The sequence below is a fragment of the Conger conger genome, chromosome 9 (genome assembly GCF_963514075.1).
Source record: "Conger conger chromosome 9, fConCon1.1, whole genome shotgun sequence".
NCBI classification, from domain to species: Eukaryota; Metazoa; Chordata; class Actinopteri; order Anguilliformes; family Congridae; genus Conger; species Conger conger.
The window spans coordinates 27,651,588-27,663,722 of NC_083768.1; the positions used below are offsets into that span (position 1 = coordinate 27,651,588).

The following is a 12,135-nucleotide window of genomic DNA, read 5'->3' on the forward strand; positions in this document are numbered from 1 at the left end:
GCATGCGATTAGAGATAGGGCAGCCAGACCTTAGAGGCTTGGCCTTACACAAATGAGCCTGCCTGAGCGGGTATGAGGAACACAGAGAGTGGCTGGGGGATTGGTCAAGTGAATGGCTGGGGGATTGGTCAAGTGAATGGCTGGGGGATTGGTGAAGTAGTAGTAGGAGATAGTTAGACAAGAAAACATTTTGTATTTGTTTTCTGTAAACACCTAGACTTTTTTTTCTTTAACATTTTTCCACTTGAACATTATACTTACATGTTATTACATGTTATCAAAATTAATTGAATACTTGATCGAGGCTTTCAGTTTAAAATCCAAATACACTTAATTTGCCTGGATGATTGCTGCATTTTCATTGGGATTTTGTTTTTGAATGATTCATATTTCCGTGGTTGTTATTACAAGGTCAAAAACTATTGGAGTGTGCGAGTTGCTACATCAATCAAAAGGTATCAGAGCTGTGCTGATGAATTGATTTGCTATGATTTTTTTTGCCAATTACTGCACAAATGTATCCTAACAAACCCAACAGGAGAGACCATGCTGTGTATGCAGAAATAAATCAGAAGGCTTCAATCTAGCAGCAGAACATATTCTCAAAAATATGAGATGTGACTTGTATTTAAATGGGAATAGTAGCATCGGATTCAAAAATACGCTTTATCCAATCCTTTACTGTTCATAATAATTGTGCTTTAAACAAATGGACATCATTTATTAAAGGTCTTACTAGTCCATTTGGTCCTAAATAAACAACCAACATGAACAGTTAGCAGAATAATCTACATTTCATAATCTTGCTCTTTTGTTGTGAACAGTAGGCTCTGTTGTGATTTATTCCAAACCTTTACCATTATTCTTCTTTACTACTTCTTTACTAATAGTTCTTAGGTATCACTCTAACACAGTATCTCCCAAACATTGGTTTACAGTGAGAATCTACAAGAGTCTAAAGGAATAATTTTGTTTACTCTTTATTATGTTAATGGTCTCAGCAGATATACCTCGAAGCCCGTCGGGGGTTAAATAGCCAAGCGTTTTTTATTTATTTATTATTTATTTATATACATTTTTTTTGTCTAATTATAGTACAGATGCAACATGAAATGCATAATTAGTTGCTGGCATTTTGTTACCCTTGAGAAAAGGAAAGGGAATAAAGCTACTAGCTTAATTAGTGCTCTGCAAATGGATGACAGAACCCTGAAAAGCAGAACCGGAATGTTTCTCATCTCGGGTAAATTATTTCCGAAAGAATTTTCTTTGAGAGTGTCCCTTCAATTATCAGCTTAATGCCATGTAACATTTGCAGGTATCTGTGATGACACACACCGCTTTCATGTATGAATGCCAGTTCTCTTTCCTCTGGTTTTGTGACTTGTTCCTCGCCTACTATCGAGCTAGTGTTTCCTCTCCCATTAAAACTGAACCTAGAATGTCATCAGTGTTCTGTAGGCTGATGAACCCCATCCCCCTTTTCATTTTGTCCCTATTAAGTCTCTGCCACTGTTCTCTTCCCCCATACCATATTTGGTAATCTCGTCAGTGCCAAGAACTGGGTGCAGGTACTATGTTGCTGTTGCTTTAGCAACGGTGGATTGGTGTCAAAGCGGTCTTGCCAACTTGGCAATTTTGTTGGCAGATTTGTAAGAGACTTTTGTAATATCCTAGTGGTTTGTGCACAGAAGTTGCTAGGTTTTTCTTCTTCTTGAATCCAGTGAAAACGCACCATACATTCAGAAAATGAGCTGAATATCTGTTTGTGGAATCTAGAGCCACCTGATCGAGCAGACTGCAGTCCAGTGAGACGGTGTGCTTTGGCAAGTCAGGGGCTTCTGTTGTACTTGGAGGGTTGCTGGTTCATCCAGGTGGAGCTTTGCCACTTGTGCCCCCAAAATGACTGCAGTAAAACCCCAGCTGTATAAATGAGCCATGTAGGCCCAATGCTATATAAGCCAGGCTGGATAATCGTGAGCAGTTATGCAAAGAAACCGTGTTATGCGACTCGTGGATCCAGACAAGCTCATTTGACTTTAATATGCTGCAGTGTAGAAACAGTTTCAGCTAATCACAGCTGGTGCAGCCTTCCACATATTAGAGTAATAGATTAAACTCATCCTTCACCATTCAAAGGATCCGTGCTTATAAACCCGCAGTGAGCGGGAGAGTGCATTTCCATTCTGTTCGTGATCGGTTTTCTCTTTGCTCATAAGTTGGCTGTTATAATTCAGCAACTGCGGCGGTATCTCCATAGAATGACGCACATTTGCCGTTTGTGTCACCCAGATTATGGGGGTGTTCATTTCTCTCTAGTGACCCCTGCTGGTTCATCAGACAGCTGTAGACTACAGGTCAAACCTGCATGTGAAAGGTCTTCCTCCGACTCCACTCTATGCATAGCTGTAGTCTGTGAGGTCACGAGAAGCAGCTGGTGACACCATGTGTTTCGGAGGAGAACCACATTCGCTACACTCTCCTGAATTGGCAGTGGGGTTTGCACATGAATGCAGTTGCAGTTGGAGATAATTTAACATTCCAAGTTAGGGTGGGAATTGGAGTTGGAGAATTGGAATATCCAGTCCAACTTTCAGCACCAAATGTAAATAATAATAATAATAATTATAATAATACATTAAAAAAAATAATGTGTTAACATACCATTGAAGGCTAAAGACTTAACATGTAATAGATGAAAAGTAGTTTTTCTGCTACTGCTTTAGAGCTAGCCTTTAATCATCATAATTTGGCCCCACCCGCACAATTAGGGAGATATTGCATCCAATGGATACGCATCCCCCTTGAGGCAAAGCTATCTTTATATCTGACTCTTTGCAATTAAAGAGCCTTATAATTACAAGAAATGGAAGCACTTCATAAAAGTTCTGAGCATGTGCTCTTTCATTGCATAGTAATATCACATGGGGCAATTGTTAAAACAGCAGACAGAGCTCTCTTGGTTATACATACTTTCACTCTTCATAAAGTAAAAGTTGAATCTGGGTATGAATCTGTCCTGGGGCCTGTATACAATTAGGTTTGCCCAAGGCATCTGTTTTTCATAAGCATTTGCATTCTTATTTCAGAAATAATCTCTCCTCTGCCTTAAAGAAGATTTAATTAGAATGAATAGCATGTATTCCAAAACTCAATGGTGTAAGCCATGGATAATTCCTGACAGATTCTGTGTATCTAATGTTTACAGGTTTGTGTGGAGACTGCTTACAAACGCAAATTGGCTAGCTAAGAATTACTCTGTTGGTTGTTGATGTAAATATTTAATACAGGTTTAAAATATTGTATTTTAATGCCTTCAGTTGTTTTATGCACTGTGTATTTATAGTCTACTAGTCAATAACAAGGTGTGGACATGAAAAGGGACCTATAGCAGGGCTTGGCAAGGACCCTATCTACATTATCTCGATTTCATACAAAAGTCCGTTTTTGATTATTTCATTAAGCCGGACATTTATATTTTCCGACATTTTAAGTAAGCTAAATTTATTTTTCACGGCAAAAGTCTGTTTTAATAAGTGTTTTACAGTTATAATGAGACCTGAAATCTTTTCTTTCTCGGAAGTTGAAAGTATTAGTTGGTTTTCTTGCCGAGTGAAATTCTCTGACAACATTGGCTAATCTTGAAATGGGTCAAACTATCTCACCTGATTGGCAATATTTGTGTCCTATTCAGCAAAAAATAACAGAAATAGGTTTTCTAAATATAAGGCTAAAATCCTTGCTGAGATTTCATTTATTTTTGGCTCATGAACTGCAGCTGAAGTCTGTCCACTGAAGCAGTTTACTTTAATCAGTGATCAGCAGTGCTGTGTTCAGCTAGTTGCTAAATACAATCAAGGAAAGACTTGCATGTATTCCAGCTCTCCGGATATAGAGTTGCCTATCCCTGATCTACGGCATGGTACTGCAGAAACATGTCCATCCGTCCATCCATCCTTTCCTATATGCACTGGTTGAGAGGCAGAAACACACCCTGGACAAGTCACCAGTCCACCGCAGCAGAAGGTTGTGTCTGCCACAAAAGTATTATATGTTGTTTTGTGAATGGCAAAGGTTTTGAAGCTGTAAGTGGCGGCTCAAGGTGTGTGTCACCCTGACAGGACTGCAATTTACTGTCAACCAATCAACCAATCTCAATCAATCAAATTAAAACATTTTTGCATAGGATTTGTTACAATATGCTACACAGTTTCCCTTTCCCTAAACCCCCACAGAGCGAGCCAGAGGCAAGAGTGGCGAGAAGGGGGGGGGGGGCGGGGCGGGCATCATCCTTTGTTTGGGTTCACAAATATAAAATCAGCCAGTCATCTTAACTTGCTGTCACACCGCCACCAGACAGCACCTTTTAATACATGTACAATGTATTTATGCATTTCTATTTGCTTTTAAATGGTATTTTTACAAAGCTGCCCATAGGACGCTAATGTAATTCTGTATTTTGCAGATGCAAGTCCAAATTTAATTGATAGCACTGCATATTGGATAAGGCTGTCTCTGGAGAAAGCTGCAATGCCAATAATCTCACACCTACAAGATGAGAAACCTTAAACTCGGTGGCCTGCAGGCTCAGAGGATGAAGGTTTCTGATTTATGTCATCTGGAGTCAAGGATGTATATTTTAAAAAAGGTTTTGGGCACAATAACAAAGAGAACAGAGCGATAAAATTCAGGGCTAAGTGTGGTTTGATTGCATTTTTTCATGAATGTTTCATGAGTGGAGCCCTGCCCCCAGCCTTCCTTCGAATATGGCTTTGTAATTTGTTATTAAGTGCGGATCAGACTAAGATTTTTCTTTCCATTTTTTGGCGAGGCCAAGTCATAGCTCTGCATAATAGCGTGCACTTAGCCTGCGACACAATTAAATTAACAGCACTTTCCCAGCGTACCAAGTTCAATGGATTTGATGATTGATGTGGAATTGCCTTAAATTTCAGCTGCATTTTTAAAATATTATTGTTCAGTTTAGATGATTCAAAAGTCATTATATGCACAGAACTTGAATTGGAAAAATTAAGATATGGGGAAAAATATCAAACATTAAACAGCCAGTGTGTGTGCGTCAGCACATTGTAGATTTAATTTAACATTAAACAGTGGTCAGGGAGAAGTCTGCTAAGTTTCTCTATAATATTAAAGTTGACTGCATTAACAATATTGATGGTATAGGTCAAGGTATACAGTGTATACATATATAAGTCAGTGGTATCGTCAAAGCTCCCAAGAATCCAAGCATTTGCACATCTTTTGTGTGTGACACTGGTATTTACATGATATTTAAAACACCTGCTTATACAGGCAGGCAACATTTTAATATAATCAAGGTAAATTTATCCTTTAATTATCTCAATAATCTCTTAATTGTCTTGTTTTTGATGTAGCAGTGTAGATTTTTGTGTTGTCTGTCTCATCCAAGGCAATAAAGGTTCATGTCCTTGGTTTGCGATGGTCTAAAGAAAGTAAATGCGAATGAACAGACATCAAAACATTTTGAAAATAAGTATTAAAATGTGCAGGCAGAGGTGTGAATAAAGCGTGTAAATTGAACTTTTGGATTTTGTTGGAAAAGTGAAAATAAAGTAAGGGGCAGTGAGGTCATTTTCCTGGACCTCTTTCACCTTTCAATATTGCCTGTGGCTCTTGCGTAATCTCCCAGCCATAATCCCTTTCTTAATTTGGTTTATCCGCGATCTGTTAAGCAGTTTTGGCATTTAAGAAGCCAGTATAAACCTATTCTACCTATCTTTTTGCATATGCTAGATAAAATTGTTGCTTTTCCTTTTCAATCTCTGAAAACATTTTGGCTTCATGCAACCTCTGGGCCTGGGTGAGAGATTTAATTTAACTCCTTTTTCCTGGCCATCAGGAAAATGAACACAGCAAAAAAGGAAAATAAACAGCAGAACCCATGTTTTCTTGTTTTCCCCTTCTTGCATATACATCTCAGCACAGCTGCAGGTCTGTCTGTATTATCATTTCCCTACAGGGCGCCCAGGTTTAAGTTTAGTGCCACGTTGGTTCATCTTGCGCCGAGCGCTGTGTTTCCCTGGCTGTTCTGGAAAATTCTGGGATGCTCAGGAGAGTGAACTGCCGTTCGGTGGCGGACCTTCTAACTGACAGCTCCCCACAACCGATACACAACTCAGCTCTGAAGTCTGTGTTTTGTGGTGCATATGATCAGGGCACAAGAAAGAGAGCCTACAAATAACATGGTCGATAAATTGGTTGTCTGTGTTTAAGCTGTGGTTTTAGCTTTTTTAAATTTGTTAGTAAGCACTTTGCATAAGCTGGCTTTTGTTTGGGTTTGTTTGGATGTGTTAAGTTTGTTGCCTTTTCTGATTATGGAAATGTTGATGGTAAAGTTTAGAGGATGAGATCTTGTGGTTAGAGGCAGCAGATATGTTGCTGGCAGCCGATATGTTACGGTGTGCGATCGCACAGAATTAGCCGTAATTGCCGAAGGTCTCTGAAAGAGGCATCTGCTGATCTCCTGCTGCCCTCTTTAGGAAATCCTGTGACCTGCACCCAGATGCAGGGTGAGGGAGGTTGCAAAGGGTCACAACCTGAACCGTGAGTGGTTTGAGGTCAGGAGTGGGTGAAATGCTTGGCTGCTGCTGGCGGTGATCAACTTCATGGTGCAATTATCAAAAGCCAAGAAAGGAGATGAATCATGTTACCTGCTTAGTCGTTGACAACTTTTCAAACCTCGCCCAATTTCTCTTGGTCGTCTCTTGATGTGTTGAAGTGAACAATGGGGTCCTTTTTATATATTTTAATCATATTACAGTGATTTGTGTCTGGTAGAAGCTTATTTGTCCCCTTGTAGCTGCTCCCTCTGATTAATCTCTAACTTTGATTTAAATAAATTTCCACAATTTTAAATGTGCGGTTAGGACTGAAGAGCATTTCCATCGCTGCAGAACCCTCTATCAGGTTTATGAGGGCCGACACTGGCACGTCAGCTCTGGCACGTCAGCACTGGCACTGGCACGTTTTTAGAAGCAATCCTTTTCCAGAGAGACATGCAGTGAATATAGCTTATTTCATCTTAGTCATCAAGTAAATGGAACATAACTAAATGGAATAGTTCTTTAGATATGTTTTTTGTTTACATAGATTTTAGTTCCACGGTTGTGGAAGAGTTTCATACATAGTGTATGGCAACATTACGCTTTCAGGGATCCCAAGGCCAGTGTTCTGACCACTCCCTCACTGAAGGTCCCAGTCCAGTTCAGTTCCTCCACCGTTGAGGTCTAACACTAATCAAAATGTTCCTCTTCCAGGCGGGCGGTTCAAAAAGGAGATTGTCGTGGATGGACAGAGCTACCTGCTCCTCATCCGGGACGAAGGCGGGCCCCCTGAGCTTCAGGTAAGGCCCCAAAGTCTGCTTTAAGTAGCCGGCCATTCTCTGCTTCTCTGCTTACTTTTTGAATAATTAGTGAAATGACACCATCATAAATATTCATAGCCTATAATACATTGGCCTACCTGAGCTGAATCTGAATTATGCCTCCTGCAGCTATTTGGAATATACTCCTGTCCCTCTGGACATTGGGCAGCTTTTGCTGCAGTAAATGCATCTTGAAACAGCCACATTCACACTGAAGTCATGGGGGATTTCTCTACTGAAGGCTGTGTGTTGCCAAGCAATCAGAACAGCTGCCAGAAAATGGGCTAATATTAAGCCAAAATACTTTTAATAGGATTGATTCCTTTCAATTGTACCTTTGTGAATGCTATGATATAAAGCTATTATTTATTCTTAGAAAATAAATACTTGTAAGTGTAATATTTCTGTCTAAAGTATAGTTTAAGTAATTAAGAATGTAAACATGTGAATATCAGCTGTGCCTGCAATTAGTTAACAATAAAAGCAGCAACATTGGCGAAAATGGAAATGCACTTACTGGTATGAGGCCAATTTCTGAAGTTGCTTCCATAAACTCCTTATTGGAGAAGGCTGCTGAAATATCAACATTGCATATTGGACATGCATTTTTACTGTGTGTGGTGAATTGGCTTCTGTGGCTAACAATTTTAGACGGTGCTGTTGGAGTTTTTGTACAATGTCATTGTAAAAACAAATTGGAGGTGTGACACACCGCACTTTCCCCAACACTAGCCCCTCTTTGTTTCTCCCTGGAAGTGCATATGCACCTGGCTGAAATGGGCACCAACATCCTGGGTTTTAACTCCAGTGGAACCCGATGTGGATGGGTGGGATTTTCTTCCAGTTGGTCACTCTGCTGTAAAAATTATGCCATATTATATAGGCTAAAACAGTAATATTTGGAGACTGTAAATGCACTTTCCCCATTTACCCGTTTCCCCGTTTACTAGTTTACTAGCAGCTTCTCTGTGTTCATGTGATTGGCTGTGGCTCTGTTCATACTCCAACCCTGCATGTTTTCCCCTCCCTGATAGCACCGTTGGTGAGACGAGACCTTTTAGAATGTGTTTCAGTGGCCGTGCTGTCCTCGTCTCTCGGTTGTAGCGTGAATGCGGGTTCTCTCGGTGCGTTGCACTGACGTAAAAACGTGACGCAGCGTCTCCTTCAACTTTCAGGCGGCCAGTCTGGCATTTTTCTCGTGCGTAACCAGCTCCCACCTGCGCGAGTTTGGGCGCTAGAGAATGTGAAATTGTCGGCATTAGCTCCCGGCAGCAGGACGCAGTTAGTCTGGAATAAATAAATAAATTCCTCGGCAGCGTTGCGCTTCCAGGTGGCTGTGCTCCACGGAGAGCGGAGGGAGAGAAAGCAGCCTCCGTCTCCCCGCGGTCGACGGCGTGTCTGATTTGCCTGCCGCCCAGCCGTGCCAGCCTCCCCACAGCCCCGGGGAGCCGGGCTGACGTACGAGTACGAGCGCCTCGGGTCACCTGACCCTCCGTTGCCTCGGGCGATGACGGCCAGCGGCGTTGGGCTGCGTTACGGGAGACGTGACCGGCATTCCTCCCTTTCAATGCCGCGCTCCTGGGAGGCGTGTGCTCCAGAGCAGCATCACTCTGCAGCGAATGCGCACATCCACTTATTTTTACATTGCCTGGATTGACTGATCAAAAATAAATGAATATGTGTATCTGTTGTGGGTCTATGATCCCCTGACATACCCTGCGGTCTGCAAAACACGCACGCACACTTATTTCATTAATAATTTGTGAAGTTTGTTCACCTTTTAAATCATTACGCAATTTCAAACAGAACTCTGATTCCATTGGACATGCCGTAGCTCACTGCAAACATAAATTATAGCATGGTTGTAAATTTTCCTGTGTATTCCAGTGACATTTATGTAACAAGTCATAATGAAGGAATGTACTACCACTGACGTGGATGATGTGAATTAAAGTGCCTGGTAGGTTTTTTTAAATGAATTCACTCATGACTGTAGTATATTCACACTCTACAATACTGCCAGAGCCTTTAAAAGGCCAGTGCTGTCGAGAAGGATGGCTGTCTGTAATTTATGACACCAGAAAGAATACATTTTTGCTACATTGCTGCCATCTTCTGGATAGGTGTTGAAATGCAGCTCTCAATGAAAATCGCCACTTCCCCAGAGATTTGGTGCATAGCAACAGAGACAAAGATCAGCACAATTCTGAATAATTAAGATTGTGTGCGAATTTAAAATTCTAATTCACTTACACCAGCCTTGTTCCTCTGCCAATTAAAGCGTGGAAATGAATGGCACGGTCCTTGCCAGCATTGGGGTGGCCATTAGAATGCAAGGGCAGGATTGGAGTCCCTTTGTCCTGCGTCTCCACTGACACATCTGCCCTTCCCTCCAGTTCGCTGCCTGGGTGGACGCAGTGGTCTTTGTCTTCAGCCTGGAGGACGAGATCAGCTTCCAGACCGTCTATAACTACTTCCTGCGCCTCTGCAGCTACAGAAACACCGCTGATGTGCCCATGGTGCTGGTGGGCACACAAGGTAAGGGAACAGTTCTCTCAAGCCCTAACCCCTCCCTAACCTGAAGCCATCCTCAGTACCCTAACTCTTCCCCAATACTCACCCACCTAACTGTAGACCATCTCCAGCTCAAACTCTACTCCTAACCCACCCTAACCCTAGACCCTCTACAGCTCTAACTCTGCTCCTGACCACCCTAACCCTAGACCCTCTACAGCTCTAACTCTACTCCCAACCCACCCTAACCCTGGACCCTCTACAGCTCTAACTCTGCTCCTGACCCACCCTAACCCTGGACCCTCTACAGCTCTAACTCTGCTCCTGACCCACCCTAACCCTGGACCCTCTACAGCTCTAACTCTGCTCCTGACCCACCCAAACACCCCCACCCTTTACTCTGAACATACATTACTGCCACACAGTGTTGTTTGGGGTTCTGTTTCACCTTCTGTAAATTCTCCCTCTCCTGCTGATCTGAAGATGCCATCAGCGCCGCAAACCCCAGAGTCATCGACGACTCGCGTGCCAGGAAGCTGTCCAACGACCTGAAGCGCTCCACGTACTACGAGACCTGCTCCACTTACGGCCTGAATGTGGAGAGAGTCTTCCAGGATGGTGAGTGCACCCACTCAATCCCATGGGCCTGGGGTGCTCTTTTAGGGGGGTTATTAAATCCAGATCTAGCTTTTTGGTTGTTACGGTTTCTTGTTACAACTTCAACTTTACTTTTGGGATATATTTGCAGTTTATCTGTTGAACATAATTTCATAACAGCTCGTGATTATTTCAGTGGAGCATTGGACTGACTTGAAGTGTTCAGGATATGCAGTGTTGCGGATCTTAGAGAGCAGATGTAGCTATTTTTGTACTTCCCTGCAATGCAGTCGTCCAATATATTGTAAGCAATTACAATGTTGCACTCTCCCTGAAGTTATGTGGACCCGTTTGCACTATTATGACGTTTCATTTTACCACTGAGATCCTGGGTAGATTTTTTTCCTGTCTTAATTGCTTTCTGAGCTCTTGTTGAAATAATTAAAAGATGTAATCCTGTTTGGAGACTGAAGAAAGCATTAATTTGACATGCTACTGCATTCAGAGATGCATTAATGTGCTTCAGGCTAGCAGGAAGTAGCTGGTATCTCTCAAATAGGCCAAGCTTATTCTGCCTGGCTCTCTATCTTTTTCTTCCTCTCTCATGCTTTCTTTCTCATTGTCTCCTTGTTCTCTCTTTTTCTCTTAAATCCTTTATTGGCATGACATATTTCAGAATACTATTGCCAAAGCCTAGGGAAAGTAACCAATCATAGTCACAATTCCAAAAAACTACTCTGTCTGTGTGTGTGTGTTCAACTCTGTACTTCATGCAAAATCTCTCTGTGTACTGTAGGAAACTGGACTAATGTATGGCCCTGAACCAGTACAACTGTAGTGATCTTATACTGGATTTCAGAGACACGGCCTAGACTGCATTAAACTATCAACAACACCTCAGTAAAAAGGATTTGAAAAACGCATTCTATTACTCTCGTTGTTCTGGGGATCTTTCATATTGAACCAGTTTTGAGACCATAGATGACTTGAGAAGAATACATTTCCATAAGTAGTATGAAACTCCAGAAGTTGTCAAGAAAGGAACCGCAAAATGCTAACTTTAGGATAGTGAATTCCCAGAAGTGGCATTTAACTTGAGTGCTTGTCAAAAAAGCAATTGCATAATGCAAATTTCTGAAAATCTCTGAATCCCATTAAGCAGTGAGAAAATTGTGGGGAAGAATAGAATTGCGTAATAATGCTGCATTCAGAAAATCTCTGAATGGCTCTAAGTGGCATAAACATATTTCCTGGTTCGCGCTTAGTCGATGTAAGAGGAAAGTTTGTCTTAGCCATCGTTCCAGAGTATGAGACGAATGTTTGACGGGGTTCTGGTGACTGAAAAGGCTGTGATGTGCACATAATGTCAGTGTCATGCTCATCCTACCACTGGATGACTACCCACGCTCTGTGGACGACAGTACTGTCATCGTGAAAGACAACCCTTCCGCAGAAAAGAAATGCTGTAGCACGATGCAGAGATAGGCACTCGGTTCCGGTATTTTATGGTTGGCATCAACCTTGCCTTCTCATCCTACTTATACATACAAACCACACCAGACAAAATCCCACATCAATGCAGAGCTAGCTGACCCCCCTTTACTAATTAAGTATTG

The 12,135-nt window shown here is 41.8% G+C and overlaps 1 protein-coding gene across 4 annotated transcripts in view; it reads left to right on the forward strand.

Moving 5' to 3' along the window:
- Positions 1–12,135, forward strand: part of agap3 (ArfGAP with GTPase domain, ankyrin repeat and PH domain 3) — a 242,271-nt gene that overhangs the window by 149,396 nt on the left and 80,740 nt on the right. For all 4 annotated transcript variants that reach the window (XM_061253759.1, XM_061253760.1, XM_061253761.1 and 1 more), the window contains exons 4-6: positions 7,302–7,387; positions 9,805–9,946; positions 10,406–10,540. In XM_061253759.1, the coding sequence (XP_061109743.1) occupies positions 7,302–7,387; positions 9,805–9,946; positions 10,406–10,540 (363 nt within the window). The remainder of the gene's footprint in view (positions 1–7,301; positions 7,388–9,804; positions 9,947–10,405; positions 10,541–12,135) is intronic.